We start from the raw sequence: 18,018 nt of genomic DNA, 5'->3' as shown, positions 1-18,018 counted from the left end.
GTATTCTGATTACTACTCCCTCCTCTCTCCTCTCTCTCTTCCATTGCTATCACACATACTCACATCCCTGCCATTCCTTTTCCCATATTCATACTTAGAACTTTCTCATCTAAATATGCATACTTTAAGATACCTGGAGAACTAAGCTGCAAGCTTTAGCACCTTCTGGCTATCATTTGTATGGGCAGTGGCCACTCTGCCGCTTGCTGTCCACACACAGGGAAGCTCCTCACACTTTCCTTCATCAACTTGACTGTCCCTTTTTGCTGCATAGTTGGTGAAATCAGCTCTGCATCTTCTTCATGTTGCCTTGCACAACTGGCTTGGATGTTGCCTGCTCGGAAGTCTCATCATAACTCTGTCTCTTTTCAGCACTTTTTATTACCACAAAACCACCTGAACAATTGAGTTTATTTTCAAGAACACAATCTGAAATTGAGAATCTTGAAGCCATCAGATATGAGAACGTGATCAGTAAGTAGTTATTAAAACACTGTTAAGCTGGTTTCAGTTGAATTCAGGATAACTGTGTCCCTCACCTCATAGCTACATGGATGGTTCTGTTAGCTTTTTAGTTTGTAAAGAATTTATTCCTAGTTGCTGTTGACTACTTCCATCCTGATTTGGTCGTCAGTTCATTCATGACATGTCATTTTTATATCCTTTCTTTTTTTTTTTTTTTGGTTTTTTGAGACAGGGTTTCTCTGTGGTTTTGGAGCCTGTCCTGGAACTAGCTCTGTAGACCAGGCTGGTCTCGAACTCACAGAGATCCGCCTGCCTCTGCCTCCCGAGTGCTGGGATTAAAGGCTTGCACCACCACTGCCCGGCATATCCTTTCTTTTGAGGCAAGCAGTTTACAGCTAGGTTGTATTTAAATATAGTATTTCCACCATGTTCACACAAATACATACACATGCATACACACACAGTCTTAAACTTTTCAAAGAGGGAACACCCATAGAAATAAAAAGTTTTCCATGTCTATGTGCAGTAGCAGATTGACCCTGTATTCTCTCGGTAATATAGGGTATTACCTTATATTACCCTATATTATAATATAGGGTATTATAATATAGGATATAATAATATATCCTGTAATATAATATCACTGTTATAATTTTAATATCTTGATTTATTTATTTTTGATTTATTCAAAAATATACACACAACACTGTAAGAACAAAATTTTAATATTATTGCTATGGTAAAGTCAGATATTCTAATACCTTCTCTTTATTTTCTTCATTTTTATTTGTGTTATATTATCATCACATAATAGTTTTTGATGTATTGATCTCCATCAAACTTTCTTCTACCCTTGTCCCCTAGCACTGACCCCTCCCCAGCCCACAGAAACCCCTCTTCTACTTTTAAGTCACTTCTTTCTTAGTTTCCACCCATGAAATAAGACGCACCATTTGTGATACTTGTCCATCTGTGCTTAGCTTATTCCCAGCAACAGCACGCAAGGGTTCTTTTCCTTCACGTCCTCAGCAATATCTGTTTCATCATAACCGTTCTGTCTTGGTCTAGATTGTCTCATCGATTTGAATTTCCCTGATAGCTAGTGTTACAGAGTGTGTTCATGTATTGACTATTTACATTCCTTTGAAAGTATGTCTACCATGGCCATTTTTAATTGCATTTCTTAATTTCTGTTGTTGGGGCCTTTTACATTTTGACGTATCTTCACTATTAGCTGACAGCTGGCAAGGGTTTTCTCCGTTTGTGTAGGCTGCCTGTTCACTCAGTGGTTGTTGTCTTTCCTATAAGGTTAGTGAGTTTGCTAGGACCCTCACACGTCAGCTTTGCTTTCTTACTGTGATCTTGGAGTCTTAATGGGAAAAACCACTGCTTCTATCAATATCCAGAAGGTGTTGCCTGTTTTTCTCAAGCACTTTCTGTTTCAAGTCTCATGTCCAAGTTTTTGGTGCATTCTGAGTTGATTTTTTTGTTTTTACATTTACAAAACAATTTATTTTTTTGTACTTTTTTCTCTTCAGAGCCTTCCATACCTTGCGCTTCCTTTCCGCATTCCATTCCATGATTTCTGAGAGCTGAATCCTGGCCAGGAACTGATTGTCCTTTCGGATCTCCCAGACAACACCTTTAAATTCCCGCTTTTGTTTGCGGATTTCTTTTCCTTTCCTGCGCTTTCTTAGTGCTGTCTTGTTTCTGTCCAAAGTCAAGCACTTTGACTAGACAGGGGGTGACCAGCTTTAGTGGGACTGGCTTGCTCTGCTCGCATATCAGTGGCCAACAGTGCTGCTTTCGGCTTTCTATTTCCGACAGTATGCTTTGAGGCAGCTCCTGAAGGTCTTGGGGAAGGCTACAGTCCACAGGATGCTCTGTCAGGAGGGCTCAGCGGGGGCCTGATGATGGCATGGAAGACCGGTATATGAGCACACTGGTGTGTGTGTTGGGGGGGGGGTTGTCTGTAATCTGTCGATCATGTTTTAAATAAACGCTGATTGGCCAGGCAGGAAGTATAGGCGGGAAAACCAGACAGGAAGTAGAAATCATGCAGTGAGAACAGGAGAATTCTGGGAAAGAGGAAGTTGATTCCTCCCACTCGAAGATTGACTAGCCAGGGGATGACCAGCTTTAGTGGGACTGGCTTGCTCTGTTCACATATCAGTGGCCAACAGTGCTGCTCTCGGCTTTCCATTTCCAACAGTATGCTTTGAGAAAGCTTCTCAAGGTCTTGGGGAAGGCTACAGTCCACAGGATGCTCTGTCAGGAGGGCTCAGTGGGGCCTAATGATGGTATGGAAGACCGGCGATACATTGTACATGAGCACACAGTGCTTCAGCAGGGTCAGACAGGAGGCCAGGCAGGATAGTCTTCCATGATTGGCTTCAGTTGCTGTCATAGTACTCAATCTTCTTGCCCAGTGCAAGGAAAGGCTTCCCCTCTGTCACGAGACCATATCTGCTTTGTCAGAGACACGAGCAATTCCGAGTTCTTCACAAGTGCTCTGGGTGCACCAGAGCAGAACCTTGGATCTTAATGTTTGGAGTTGCTATGTAAAGAATCCCAAGAAAAAAAATCAAAAGCTTAGAGACATCCCTCTGAGACAGGAACACATACTCTAGGATCGCAGCATACAAACAGGCCTTTAATCACATCTTGTAGAGAGAGGACCGGACACTTAATAAGCATCTGGCTCATGCATATCAGGGCAGGGGTCACAACTGGATGCCAGAAATCAGAGGTTGGAAATAAAAGCTCAGTGATTTTCAAATAAACAAGCACAACCCACCCTGGAAACAATGCCCAGCCTTTGGTCTCAGTCATTTCTTCCATCTCATGCATGGTATCTCGGAGAAAAAAAATTTGATGGAGTCACTTGCAGATTCGGGAAACATCTGGCAAAGATTATATAGCTGCACAACCAACCTATTGATGGTCTTGAGGTCTGGTGCACTCTCTGTAGCCGAATCTCCTACGTATTGCCAAAGGAAGCAATAGTTTTCTTTGTTCATCATTTTCTGAGAATTGATGTTGCTTATTTGAATCCAGAGAGATTTTTGATTTGCTTGTGGTCTGTCCCTCTCTTTTCCCCAATATATTGGCCGGCTATTTGGGCCATTTCCCACCCTCCCTCTCAGGAGACCTACTTTCTCCTGTGTTCCATTTCATCTTTTCTTTTTATGTTATACTTGATGGTTTTATTCAATTTCTGGAACATGTGGGAAATCAACCTGTTTGTAAAAGAAACTGTAGAAAGTCTTATTTACCTAAAAGAACATCCAGACTTTTGTCTCCTCCACCACTTCTTAAGCTGCATTGATTTTGATACCTTTACTGTATTTTCTTTTATAAAGATGAGTCTCTTTGCTTCTTCTTCTTCTTTCCTATGCCCTATCCTTCTTTCTTATTATGGAGGTAGCACATAAGCGATGCTTTTCCTTCTTTTTCCCCACTTAACATTACCTTCAAGGAATTCCTATACATTGTTTTACAGAGATGTTTAGTTTACAATATCGTATGTGCCCTAGTTTTTTTTAACCTATTCCCCATCATTGAGCTTCTACTATATTGTAGTTGCTATAAGAATTGTGTGCATTGTGTACAGATACATTGTCACTGCCCTATTATTTATGTGCATTAGCATAAAAACAATAGAAGAGCATGACTAGAAACTAAGATAGAAGCTTAATACATGTTTATAAATTAAGGGCACAAATTTGATACTATCCATTAGATCTCTTTAACTTTTTCCTCACATTATAGTAATCTGGTTAATTGGGAAAATGCTGTTGCACTCATTTTATGAATTTGAAATGTAGGTATCTGTCTTCTTATTTATTATACTAAATGTATTTTTATGTAGCTGAATATGAAGAACAAGATAAAAAGTTTGGCAGAGAAGACTCAATAACAGACATAAAGCCAAAGGAACAGAAAGGTTCTAAGACTGGGAGATTATATTTACATAGTAAGTGTGAGAATTATCTGTGATATTATGTTAACTTGAATGAAACTCATTATCCTGTTTTCTATTCATAAAAATTTGAGATCTATTTTATGGAATCTTTATTTGGTCCTAAAATACCTTAAGATAACTGGAGAACAACGACAAAGAGTTTGTACCCTTTGTCTGTAATTTCTGATTCTGTATTTATTTCATGGATAAAGCTCCTATGGACTAAGGCCCGGGAAACAGGCCAGTAATTGACTTTTTAAGTGTGTGTTCTACCTTTCAACTCCACCCTACAGATTATATATTTTACAAAAATCTATGGAAAGTGTCTCTTCCTTGTACTAATAACCCTTGCCACAACCTCAAATAAGCAGGCAGAGATATGCCTTAACTCAATCCTTAACTCAAACAGTAGGTGTCAGCATTCCCTATTAGGACAGCATGTGAGTTGTTGGAAAGCCCCCAGCTCTTTCTTGACTGTAGCCCTGGGCAAAGGGAACAACGTCACGGTGACGCAGAGATGGGTGGTTCTTAAGGATTTCACCTGGGGAACTGAGAATGCAGGGTGCTGAGGTACCTCATGGTAGCAGGGTCCCTTTTGTAATTGTTGGAGCAAAGAAGGCCAATTGTTGGCCATGTCCAGGTTGAGACATTACACCCCTTCCAAAACATGTCCAGACTCTCACCAGGCTTCATGGTAGTGGCACCTTGTGGGCAATAATTGTCCACCTGGTTGCCATATGTGGATCCTTAGGGCAGAATTTGCCGTTCAGATAAGATCATCAATGAAACGCTGGTCCAGTGCTTCCTCTGAGGGTGGGACTTTCCCTTTGATGGCAGTTATTCTTGGAATTTTCTATGGCCCCGTGGAATATTGGGTAGCGTATAACAAGCTATTTCATGAACAGGTCACACTGACCACAGGGTTCTGTGATGTCAATCTCCAAGTATCTATCCAGTCTCTTAGTTTAAGCCATCTCAAGAACTGAGTAATGAAGCTTCCATTTGGCGTAGGGACTGGAACCATGTAGTCCCTCACTGTGTCACCTTTGGGGCATCATTTGACTTACTTCTGGGCCTTGAGATCCCTGGTAGAGAGTTCATCAGTATGCTGCCTTAAGACTTCACTGTACCCCCAAACATTATGTCCAGAAGGACTTTACATGTATTATCCAAGTATAAGCACCAATTATCATTTATTACATTGTATTCATTACTAACCAATCACTGCCTATTGGCTTTAGTTTGAGTCATGTGCAATGACCTGACTTTACAAAGTGTTTTGTGACTTTCCTGGGGGTGACATTAAAAAAAGTATCTCCTTATGTTTGTGATTTTATTTTAGTTTTGAAATGTGGGAAACAATACATATGATTCCTAAGCTAAGACATGAAAGAAAAGTTTAGTTAGGTAAATACAGTTTCTTCCCAAGGCCTCCCTGTTCCATTTTGTAGTTAACTGTGTATACTGCTTTCTGACACTTCTTATATTTCATTTGTTAAAGATAACTGTGTGTGATTTTTCTCTTATCTTCATGCTCACCTTTCTTCCTGTTTACAGACAGTGTCAAGCCCATCCTCCAGGCATACCCTCCCGATACTGAGACCTTTTCAACCCGTTTTCAGCTCTAAGTGCTGCTGGTTTCTTATTATAATGTACATTGACATAGCACATAACATGTACTAGCCTTACAATGGAATATAATATGCTTATTCAAACTCATTTTCATGATTGAACATTTATATTTTTATGTTCAATTACAGACAATAAAATAATGAATAAACCCACACATGCATTTTTGTTGTTTTGCCTTTGAAACCTATGTGATCTGTAAAATACAAGCAACTTAAGAAAGTAGAGGAGCTGGAGAGATGATTCTGCAGTTAAGAGTGCTTCTAGCTCTTCTGCAGGACCTGAAACCATTTCCCAGCTCCCCTGTCTAGTGGATCTTGAGATCCAGAGTATACAATGCTTCTAGCAATGGAGGCACCAACACACACTGATATGCATAAAAATTATATCTAAAAGTAAGAAGAGTAAATATTAACTATATTGTCCCCATAAAATATAAAATGACAAAGTTTAGGAGACAGTCCCTGGAACTCTCCACCAGTGTCTTGTCAGATCTACCGCTGTGCTCATTTATTTATGACCCTGTGAAAACAGCACAAAATAACACTGGGAATTTGTTTGATATATGAACTAGAGGCTTTAAAATAGTTCTATTTTTCTGGTGGGTGCACTAACTATATCTCTCTGTATATAGCTCATGAGGAGGAATCAGAAAGGATGGTCTTTGAAGAATCAGCAAAAGCCAAAGTTCCAGCAAAGAAACTAGATGTTTCTAAAGGAAAAGCACTTGCTCGTGAGTATCAAAACTACAGATTACTTTACTATTTTTTTTTTTTTTAGAATGGGACCAGCTGAGACTGGTTCTCCTGCCTCAGCTTCCAGGACGCTGGAATTACATATGTACATCATTGTGCCACTGTATACTAAAATTATCTTAATCAGATCCAAAAATCTTGTCTTTGGTTCAAGAATCTGCATTTTAAGCTGGGCAGTGGTGGCACACACCTTTAATCCCAGCGCTTGGGAGGCAAAGGCAGGCGGATCTCTGTGAGTTCGAGGCCAGCCTGGTCTACAAGAGCTAGTTCCAGGACAGGAACCAAAAGCTACGGAGAAACTCTGTCTCGAAAAATCCAAAAAAATAAAAAATAAAAATAAAATAAGAATCTGCATTTTACTGTGTGTGTTATGGGAATGTTGCTTTTACCCATGCAATAACTGCCAAACAAAAGCCAAGGTATGCATTGTTTTTCTTCAGTCGTTGTGGATGTAGTCATTTCAAAGGCATGATTACAGGCTGCCTAGCAATGTGTGTTCCCGTTCTCCAACTCCAGGAAGCTGGTAAAAGCCAGTTCACTCCACTAACGTGTGCAGTGAGCTCATTCCCTATGCTTACACTGTAGAGCAGAACTGTTGGTGGAATTGTAAGTTAGATGTAGTTTAGAGGGGCAGGTGAGGATAGAGGCCAGCGGCCATGGGGCCTCTCAGATGGCTCCCACGGCTATATGTAGGTCAGACTCACTCAGAAGATGAGGTCTGCTCGGGAGACTCATCGATTGCTTCTGGTGGCATCCCACTGATGGGAATGAGAGGCTCACCAGCAGAAGAGACCCACAAATAACACTACTTATTTAGTTCCTATTGGGACCAAGACAGACCGAAGTTTAGCAGTTAGCTAAGCAAGAATGAGACTCTATTTTCCTCCCAACTTTTTCTAAGAATTTTATTTAAATATATGGTCATACACACCTTATCTGTATTAATGGACCAGTAACGGTGTATAAGAGTCAGCAGAGCATGAATTCCTTGTTAGGTAGTACCCTCCCCTAGGCCTGCCATGGGCTATCACAGTTCTCTAGCAGAAGCAGCCACTTTCATACACTTAGTTAACAAGACTCCTTCCTCTATGGCAGAAGAAACTATTCAGGTCTCTGTATCTCTGCAGATCAATGGTGACTGAACTGCAGAGACTTGCATTCTTTATTTATTTATTTATTTATTTTAAAAAAGAAACAAGGAATACAAGAGACAGTGTTGCAGCAAACTTGTCAGAAATTTGAACTTAGGAATTTCAAACTTAAGTATTTTTGGAGACAAAGTCTCATCTATCCCAGGCTGGCCTTCAACTGGCGATGTAGCCAAAGGTGACCTTGAATCCCCCAGTACCCACCTCCTGAGTACTAAGATCCTAGGCACATGCCATCAGACACAGTTTCAAGCATGCTTGTCTTCATGCAGTGAACTAAATGTACCTGTTTTATGCACCTCCTGAAGGAGATGAAGGAGCACTCAGCCCTGAGATTCAAGGTTCGCTATCAAAAGCAGACGTGCAAACAAAGAAACAGAAAATGTACAAAAGAGAAAGATTCCCTGGTGAGTATGCAACACACACACACACACACACACACACACACACACACACACACACACACACGGTGTTAGCTTCTTTCCATTTGCCCCAACTGCTTGAGTTTCCTAAGTTCCCAAAGCAGTGTCCTCTTCAGAGTTCTGGTGTGTCTTTGAAGTCTCATGTTAGCCCCAAATGGTATGCCCATAGCAGAATTTGACCAGGGTTGTTCTTTCCTGGTGGCCTCAGAAGCAGAACATGAGAACATCATCTCACCCCCTGGTTACACTGCAACACACACACACACACACACACTCGCAGTTCCTAGAGGTTGTGGTGTCTCTGACCTGGACAGTATTGGCCCCTGCCATAGACTCCAGTCACAAATACAGACACTATTGAGATGAGCGAGTGAAACACAAATGGGGAGCCAAAGAGCCTAGGGAGTCACGTAGGAGGCCTCGTTAGGACATCCAGGCATCCTCACAGGTGGATCTCAAGAAACACACCCATCCGGAGGAGATGCCTGCAGACACCTGAGGAATCCCAGCCACAGCTGGACCTCTTTTATGGCGGGTTCCCTGAGAACAGTGGTTCTCAACCTGTGGGACATGTGGCAAATTGCTCTCTCTAAAGAATTCTTATACTGTAATTCATAACAGTAGCAAAATTACAGTTATAAAGCAGCAACAAAACTGATTTCACAGTTGTGGGGACGGTGCTCCCTACAACATGAGGAGCTGTATTAAAGGGCTGCAACATTAGGAAAGTTGAGAACCACTGCTTGAGAGCCTGAGACTGAAGGCAAGTGAGGTCTTGAAATAAACGTATCTCCAGATAAGATTGTCAAGGAACTAGGGCCAGAGATTCTTGTGGCAGGAACCCTTACTTGGTCATTAAGGAATGGTGTCCACTTACCACAGTTGACTGAGTTTTCTGTCCTGCCCAGTTCCTGCAGTTGTTAAGTCCCAAAGAAATCACACAGAGGTCTACATTAGTTATAAACTGATTGGCCCATTAGCTCAGGCTTCTTATTAACTCTTATAACTTTTATTACCCTATTATTCTTGTCTATGCTAGCTATGTGGTTTGGTACCTTATTCTGCAAGGCAGTCACATCTTGCTTCTTCTGTGGCTGGGTCAGGACTGCAGACTAGGACTTCCTTCTTCCCAGAATTACCTGTTCTCATTGATCCGTCTCTACTTTTTGTCTGATTGTCCCTCCTATATTTCCTGCCTTGCTACTGGCCAATCAGCATTTATTTAAAATATAATTGGCAGAATACAGACCATTGTCCCACACCATACCACTGTTAAGCCCCTTTTCCTCCACTCAAACAATGGTAACTGCTTTCCCAGTCTGTCATTAAAAGACTTTTATATTCTTGTCCGTCAGTTGGCTTTGTCTTGCAGAGGGATTTGTTTTAGCTACATAAACACTGGCAAGATGCTTCAGTGAACAAAGGCAGTTGCTACACAAGCCTGATGATCTAAGTTTGATCACAAATCCCATGGAAATGGAAATGCCACGAAGCTGTTGTCTGACCTCCATATGCAAATGTGCATATGCAATAAAAACAATCAAAGTTAGTTTACCTAGATAACCAGGGAAGATGGCAGGAATAAAACTAGAAATCTGATTTTGAGTATTGATCTTGATATTTTTGTCCTCTCTCTACGCCATGACCTGTAAAAAGTGTATAGTATCTCTGCAAAGGATAGACTTATATTTTTTCCCAGTACATAGGTCATCATGTAAAACCAAAATGGTACCCAACAAGGAAGTAACAAGTCTCAGATGCTCTTCCCCTCCTTGGGCAGTGTAGCTGCCAAGGCTCTGAGGAAAGGTGTGTAGTGAAAGGCCCACACTGTGCCGCTCCCCTACTAAGGCAAGCAGAATTCCTTCCCTTATTGTGGAGGCAATTATCCAGGTCCCAACATTCTTTGAACGGCTAGGTAATGTGATACTAGGGACTTTCTCACAAAAGTGAAAGTCTTAGAAACTCACTATATCATAGACATGCTTACAGCCAGTGACGACCACTGGTGAAGCCCTGTGTACAATGCTGTCATCACCTTAAGATCATAAACTATAAACAAAACCTGGGCCCATGCCATCCCTTTCAGAGTCCCTGGGTTGGAGCTCTTGTTTAGTACCTGGACATCTTGGTCAGCAAATTTGAAGTTAAAAACAACTATGGTTACAGTCAAAGTTGAAAATCTTGGAAACGTGATTCATAGCCATTAAGCATGCTCTGCCAGCACATTTTGAGACCTGTGGTGTAGCCAACCGAGTGTTGAGTGGGATGGTGGGACCCTGTCTTGCAACTGCAGCACCCTACCTTCTGAGAGTACCTTGCAGTGACCAGCGTGCAAATGCTGTTTCTTCTGGAACGGTGTTATACATCTATTACTGTAAATATCACAAACTATTTATTTCTTCTGATCTAGAGGTGTGGTTGTCATAGGTACAGCACACAGAACACTGTGGCACAAGACCCAGGAATGGAGGGGTGTAAGTCAGCCAGTACAGACCAGACAGCAGGCAAAGGTAGAACTTCTGAACTTATGTCCAGCGAGTTCTTTCTTGGAGGAGTTCACAAGCAAGTGCTTGAGCAGCTGGCCAGGAGCTGTTTCCTCTAGGAAATCTGTACCTGTTTGGGTCAATGATGAGTGAAAGTCACAAGGTAGCAAGCACGGTGAAGCATCAGGTGACTTGCCTGGGTTCCTGTTTATGCCAGGTGACCTCAGAAAAGTTAGAGCCTGATTCATGGGGCTTTCTTAGTGTTCCCAGGAGACAGAGCAAGAGGGCATCCATGGTAGGATCTTGGGAATCACACACTATGACTCAGAATGGCTACTCTTTGTTCAGTATTTCAGCTGGGCTATTAAAACAACAAACCTAGCTCAAGGTAACAGTTCACCATGACTTACTGCATCATTAAAAAAAAACTGCTTAGATTTCCTTTACCCCACCCCTTCCCTAAATAGCTCTGGACAAGGGACAGACACATTAGCACAGAAAGCAGCAGATGGGCGTGCATGCATGGTGGGTGTCTCAGCCCCAGCAGACTAAACCAAAGGCCCTTTTGGTTTTGTAGTTTCTGAGGCCAAGACAGGTAGAACCCCAAGAAGCCCCACCTCCATAACCAGACAATTTGGAATTGCTAAGCACATGCCTCTGGAACAATAATACAGCCTAGCCAGGAGGTGGTGGTGCACGCCTTTAATTCCAGCACTCAGGAGGCAGAGGCAGGAGGATCTCTGAGTTCGAAGCCAGCCTGGAATACAAGAGCTAGTTCCAGGACAGGCTCCAAAGCTACAGAGAAACCCTGTCTCAAAAAACTAATATGTTTATATATCCTAAAGTCCTTCAGGTTTATTTCATAACTGCCAACCCCACTCCACAGTGCAGGTTTGTGTCCAATATTATATCACTGAGTCATTGTTTTTGTTTTTCTTTAATACCTTAATTTCATTTTCTGTTTTCATTCTGCCTTATGTACTTATTGATAAAAATTTCTCCCCCAAATATATAGAACCTGAAATTTTCCCCCAAAGTAAAAATCCATAGAAAATTACACTTAAAGGGGTTTCCTTTCTTCCCTAGTCCTGACCTCTCTCTTTGTAGGTAACCACCACCATCACTTCTCCTCTCTGTCCTGGGCTGGTTTTTAAAAAAGACAGCCATCTCAGCCAGGCAGGCAAGCAGCGAGAGGAAGACTTCAAGGCCACCCTAGGCAACCCAGACCCTGTCTCAAAGTAAAAAGCAAAAAGAAGGCTAGGAATTGTAGCTTCATTGTCCAGTGCTTGCCTCACCGACAATAAGGCTCCAGGTTTAACCCCAATACCACAAGTGTAAACAAATAACCATTGCTCTTTCTCCATTTTCTAGTTACTCCTCTTCCTAAACACATAGAGAGTATGTGTTTTCTCCTTGGCAGGGTTTTTTTTCTTTCTGGATATTGAACATGTGCATCTTCCTGTTTCTACAAATATACTTTTGCCTAAAGGACACATCTCCCGAGGCAGTTGGAGACAAAGAGAGAGTAGACACCTAGACATGTAGAGTGGCACTTCAACACACAACCACTAAGAGTAGCTTCACAATTTTCTTGTTGCATTGGATCCTGTGGTAACGAGAGAAAATCGCGCTGCACTGTTATCACAGCCTTGAAATGTAGAGACCTGAAAGTGGATCTGTGTTCTAACGAGAGGATAAAATGTGTTTCTTCATGCAGCCTCTCACGAAGTGCCAGACAGAAGTTTTGAACATCAAGACTCCAACTTGATATTTGAGATCCAGGCAAAGAAGCTAAGAATTTTCAAACCAGAAAGTGGTAAGTGTAAAAGTTATAGTTAACTTAAAATTTAAAGCATTAATCTCATCAAATCCTTCTCTCTGTTCGTCAATATGCACACGAACATAGAATTTATAGGAATTTTGTATCTTGATCTAAAATATGAGTCATTAAAAAATTATTAGACCAAAGTGTTGTGAATTTGTTGGACATTTCTGGTCTTAAGGCTCGCCCCGCTCCAGCAGACACGTATGGGTTCAGTGTTCACCAAGCCCCAGTGATTTCTCAGCAGTTGCTCCTAGGTGTTCCTTTTCTGCAATTATAGGAGATTGTGGATCCAAAACCAGTGGGTGCTATTCCATGATCCTTTTCACAGATTTCATATGTCAACCAAAGAGTCTGCTGAGACAGAAAAGTCCATCAGAGGCTCAGGAGAAGGGCTGCCTGAGTTGCCTTCTGGAGGATGTGATGGCTGATTTTATGTCAACATTATCTAGAGTTGTCTGAAATGGGGGAACCTCAACTGAGAAAATGTGTCTATAAGTTCAGGCTGTAAGGCATTGTCTTAACTAATGATTAATGGGGAGGGCCATGTCTATTGTGGGTGGTACCATCCCTTGGCACCCTGTGATCCTGGGTTTTATAAGAAAGCATGCAAAGCAAGCCAGTGAACAGCATCCTTCCAGGGCCTCTGTTTCGGTTCCTGCCTCCTGATCATACTCTGTTTGAGTTCCTGTCCTGACTTCATTCAGTAATGGACTAAAATATGAAAGTGTAAGCCACATAAACCCTTTCCTCCCCAACTTGCTTTTGGTCGTGCTGTTTTGTCATAGTAATAGTAACCGCAACTAAGTCAAAAGGCCTCCATGGCTTCCTGTCTGTCAGCCAGATGGGTGAACCCTCAAGTAGCTAACGGAGGCCATGCAAGGGCTCCAGAAACCATAACCCTGGTGGCTGTCATTTGCTAAGATGGCAAGATCATAACACTTGGCAGCTGTCTTCCTTGCTGTGGAATTACCTATTTATTCCTAGGTTTCCCACAGAATTTCACATGAGTGTTAGGTCTCTATCTCTGGCCTGCATTAATGGTCCAGCTGTGTTATAATGAGGTTCTAGTCCTCCCTAGCATTGCCTTTGTCTAGTCCCAGGGAAGGATGTGGTCAGGACCATGGAAGTTTGCTGTTTCTCAGGAGTGCTACTTTTCCTGGGCCATCCCCTTTGGAAAGATGTAATTCTTTCCACATCAGTCAAACTGAACCTGGTTGTCTGTATGGACAAGAATGCTGACGAGGGTGCTTACAAGGTCATTCACTTCATATCCACTGCCCTCAGATTGAGTGGTAGCCACTGTTGGCAGCACAGTGTCAGGCAATGCCAGGGCCAGCGACCACACTGCAAGGTCAAGTTTCCAATGAGCAGTTGTTACCAAACTCCCAAGACCAGCCGGTAAACACATCTTCCTTAAGCAGGCGATGAGAGCAGCCATGTCTTATCCTGGAAACAGCCAATACTATTTCTGAGCTGCAAAAGTACCCAGCAGGCTCATGACATAATCCTAATGGCAACAGTTCTCGGGGGCCAGGATGAGGGCAGTTAGGGCATTTCAGCCACTTTGTGTCTGACAAGGACTCATTCAATACTGGCTGCTATGGCAGTGGAGAGTGTAGGGCTTTCAGAGACCCTCTCAGCAGAACCCAGATGCTGTCATGCTTCTCCAGCATTTACATGTAGTGGCTCAGCATGCCAGTGGTTCAGCATGTCAGGGTCTCAGCATGTCAGTGACTCAGCATGCCAGTGGCTCAGCATGCCAGGGGCTCAGCATGTCAGTGGTTCAGCATGCCAGGGTCTCAGCATGCCAGGGTCTCAGCATGTCAGGGGCTCGGCATGCTAGCTAGTGGCTCAGCATGTTGGTGGCTCAGCATGCCAGGGGCTCAGCATGTCAGTGCTCAGCATGCCAGGGGCACAGCATGCCAGTGGCTCAGGGACTGGGCATCACCTGTATATCACCACCCAACAAACACGAGTGAAAGGCGTCCCTTTGCCCTCCTCCCCCAAACTTTAGCTCTGAGCCAGGTTCACCGTTTCCCCCAAGCAGGCTAGAAGAACACTGGCCATCTTATAGTCTTATTTTTATTTGTTGTTTATTAGGCTGGAGTCAAGAGTTTGGGTAAAATTTGTCAGGGTTGATGGATTTGTTTCAGAATTCTCCAGGAGGGGAAGAAACTGCACTTGTATTAGTCAGGGCTGTATCCACTAGGAAGACTCTAGGGGACTTCTTTGACCACAGAGGGGGAATGGCTCAGAAGCAAGCAGTCATCCACACCATGTTTATCTCATGCGTATTTACAGGCACACATCCTTTTCATTCAGTGCCTACTGAGCATATGAGTCCTTCAACCAACATCCTGTGCTGGAAAACACTGATGGCCTTAAATACTTATCAGTGGTAAATAATGCCTGGGAAATGTGTGTTTTCATCAGTAGGTCTACGACTAGATCTTAGTATAAAGTACAAAGAGCCCGAGGGAGTCAGAGGCTAATATAAGGCATTAAATACCCAGACATACAGAGCAATGGAACCTTAATGTACATTACAGGGACTTAGCAGTCTTCGGCATGTCTTAGCATCCTGGTCATTCTATGTGTACAAGATGACAAAATATGACTATGCCTGTATCAATTTGAAATCTGGATGCTTTGCAAATCTGTTTTTTTCTAGTAAGTGGTGAAATTTCTCTCTTAATATAGTTCACAGTGAAGTATCAGATAAGAACATCAGACTGGAAGATCAAAAAACACAGTCAAGCTCCCAAGTCCAGTTAAAGAAGCAAAAATCACTGGGAGGGGAAATATTTACTAGTAAGTACAATGACTGCAACTATCTTAGATTATTTTAAATTTAACGCATTAGAACTTCTGTTTGATTCACAAATGTATATGTGATTGCATATCTTATAGAAAAGTCTACACTCTAAACATGAAATTTGAGCACTGCCAGCCTCACTCAAAATCAAAAGCATCATCAGTGTTTTGACCGTTATTTCTTATAACAAGACTATGGTTCGTGAGTTCCAAGAATAGTGATGGGCAAATCACTCTTTAGTGAACAGTTAGTGTTTTCAGCCGACCCCAGCACCTCCGGCTTGCCTAGGCTCTAGTCAGCAGACGAGCGGACGGTTCATCCGTGTATGACCCTGAAAGGGCAAATGCAAGTCACAGGGGTCCAGGAAGGGGCCCACTGGGATGGTCAGATGTTGTTTGTGGCCTCTTCAGAGTTGTGAGGTCTTCATGGGAAGCAGGGAGATGAGTACCATGTGAGCTCTCTGGCTAGACCGTGGATGCAGAAATAGCTGTGCAGACCCATTAGTTTTTCCTGTTATTTTGGCTTGAGAGGTGGGAGGACCAATTACACGCAGTCATCTTTTCTAAAGTGAGAGGCCAGGATGCTTTCAGGTCCTGCTCAGGAGTTTCACATACCAGGAATTTTTTTGTGCCTTGCAGAAAACAATGGCCCCAGTCACATGCCACGTGTGGAAGACAACATGTGGCTCTTTTGGGTCTGTGCCCTTATCTAAGCCTATTTAGATGATTCTATCAATACAGTAGTAGGAAGCCAGTGCCTCCCCAGACATGGATCTTTCCAGATTATGATCTGTGCAGTAGTTAGAACATCAGGGTCTGCCATGGAAAGATTCAAGCAATGTGTTGGGTGCCCCCTTTACAAAGCTAACCAACCCTGACCATCAGTATCTGAAAATCCACAAAAGAGATTGGGTTGCCAATTGATGAATGCTAAGCTTCATCCTATGCTTATCGCTGTCACCATTGCAGGTAACCCCAGTACCAATAGTGGCAGCCAGGCTTTATGGGCCCTCATCAATCTGTCTGGGTACCCAACATCTTGCACTTGTGCTGAACATAGCTGCTCAGTAGAAAAACAGCTTGTGGCTTTAATTTTTTTCGGCAATGGTGGATAATCATGCCTGCCTTCTTCCTTGAATAGTGAAGATGTTTTTGATGTGTCAGTAGCCTGGGTACAGGATGTGGGAGACCCATTCCTGTGGGTAGTTCTTCCAGAGTGTGCGTGCACTTGTAAAGGTTGTGACGATGGGGGTTTCTAATGGCCTGAAGGAGATTTACCAGTAGCAGAGAATATAAAGGCTCACTTTTGATTGTCTCAGAACAAAACTAGAAAGAATTGCCTGATTGTCTCTCATTCTCATGGTGGGAACTGTGTGATCACAGCTCTTAGTTTATTTCTAAGGCCCCGGTCATGCTAAGTTATGGAATGTGAAAAGTCTAGATAAAAGTTGAAATCTGTACTAAGAAACCCCTTGTACTAACTCCTTTCTTCATCAAGGAGGAAAAACACACAAGTCTCTGGACCTACTGGGAAGACTGGAACAAATTACACTTCTCTGAAGCCTATCAAATATGGATATTGGTACTTTCTGGTAAACACACACACACACACACACACACACACACACACACACACACACACCCACCACGGCTCACTGTCTGACCTTCATGTTTAATGGAGAGGCCATCCATCTAGTAGATTGACACAAGGTTGTTTAGTAGCACCAAGATCTCTTTTCTAAGGCCATTCACACATAAAACACAAAACCAATGAAACAGTAGTGAAGGGCTTGCAGTGTCCAGCAGAGGATCAAGTGTATGTTTCTATCTCTCCGCTGGGCCATGTTTTCTGCCTGAGCAGCCACTTTTCCATGCCAAAGTGATCAACTAAAGATTTGAGTAAATTTGATTGAGTTTGATAGCCAATATAAAGCAACTAACCCCCCCCTCAAAGAATTTTTGAGTCTGGTCAACAATCTTGCAATTGGTTGTTTTCTGCCCCCTCTTTGTGCAGTGAATGGATCAGCCAATCACTCTATGGTTTCTCTAAATTGTCCTAGCACAGAAGCTAAGATACTGAATGGTGAAGGGGAGGTAACTGAGAATCTCTCCATGCCACTGACACTTAGGCACACATTGACATGGGAAAGGGGTGCCCCACTAAGCCCCTGGTGTCTTACTGTGACAGTTAGGGTGTGAGCATGCTCCTGACATTCCAGCATCCCCTCAACATGTTCAGTGGGAACTCTGAGAGTTACATTGCCCTAGAAGGGCTTCATTTGCTAACCTGCTTGTTGCCTATGTCGTTATAGAAAATTGTTAGTTTTGAGTTGGCCAGTTAAAATAGTAAGCCTAACTAGAAGTAACCATTGAGCATTTACTCACACCTTGCTGTGGAATAAGTGAAAGTAAAAGTTTAAAAAAAAAGGACCAGCCGGGCGGTGGTGGCGCACGCCTTTAATCCCAGCACTTGGGAGGCAGAGGCAGGCGGATCTCTGTGAGTTCGAGGCCAG

General features: G+C 42.7%; 1 protein-coding gene across 1 annotated transcript in view; it reads left to right on the top strand.

Moving 5' to 3' along the window:
- Positions 1-18,018, top strand: part of Ccdc7 (coiled-coil domain containing 7) — a 210,830-nt gene that overhangs the window by 93,572 nt on the left and 99,240 nt on the right. The window contains exons 24-29 of the mRNA XM_026778625.1: positions 373-474; positions 4,337-4,441; positions 6,693-6,791; positions 8,270-8,368; positions 12,584-12,682; positions 15,392-15,502. Coding sequence (XP_026634426.1) covers positions 373-474; positions 4,337-4,441; positions 6,693-6,791; positions 8,270-8,368; positions 12,584-12,682; positions 15,392-15,502 — 615 coding nt within the window. The remainder of the gene's footprint in view (positions 1-372; positions 475-4,336; positions 4,442-6,692; positions 6,792-8,269; positions 8,369-12,583; positions 12,683-15,391; positions 15,503-18,018) is intronic.

Source organism: Microtus ochrogaster, chromosome 4 (assembly GCF_000317375.1).
Source record: "Microtus ochrogaster isolate Prairie Vole_2 chromosome 4, MicOch1.0, whole genome shotgun sequence".
Classification (NCBI taxonomy): domain Eukaryota; kingdom Metazoa; phylum Chordata; class Mammalia; order Rodentia; family Cricetidae; genus Microtus; species Microtus ochrogaster.
This window is presented reverse-complemented; position numbering and strand designations above follow the sequence as displayed.